Source organism: Calidris pugnax, unplaced genomic scaffold, assembly GCF_001431845.1.
Source record: "Calidris pugnax isolate Ruff unplaced genomic scaffold, ASM143184v1 scaffold237, whole genome shotgun sequence".
Taxonomy (NCBI): domain Eukaryota; kingdom Metazoa; phylum Chordata; class Aves; order Charadriiformes; family Scolopacidae; genus Calidris; species Calidris pugnax.
The window spans coordinates 990,115-990,369 of NW_015090985.1; the positions used below are offsets into that span (position 1 = coordinate 990,115).

At 69.8% G+C, this 255-nt stretch overlaps 1 protein-coding gene across 4 annotated transcripts in view; it reads left to right on the top strand.

Moving 5' to 3' along the window:
* The first annotated feature begins 8 nt into the window (after positions 1-8).
* The window catches only part of CELF6 (CUGBP, Elav-like family member 6), a 26,524-nt gene continuing 26,277 nt past the window's right edge, over positions 9-255 (top strand). For all 4 annotated transcript variants that reach the window (XM_014953852.1, XM_014953854.1, XM_014953855.1 and 1 more), the window contains exon 1: positions 9-213. In XM_014953852.1, the coding sequence (XP_014809338.1) occupies positions 69-213 (145 nt within the window). In that variant the 5' untranslated portion in view covers positions 9-68. The remainder of the gene's footprint in view (positions 214-255) is intronic.

A 255-nucleotide genomic window follows, 5' to 3' on the forward strand; every position in this document is an offset into this window, starting at 1 on the left:
GGGCGGCGTTCAGCACCGCGAACAGCGGCCGGGTGAACGGGCTGAGCCGCCCGCCCGGCGCCATCGCCATGAAGGATCACGACGCCATCAAGCTCTTCGTGGGGCAGATCCCGCGCAACCTGGAGGAGAGCGACCTCAAGCCGCTCTTCGAGGAGTTCGGCCGCATCTACGAGCTCACCGTCCTCAAGGATCGCTTCACCGGCATGCACAAAGGTACGGGGGGGGGGGCTCCGCCGCCGGCGGAGGGGCGGCCTG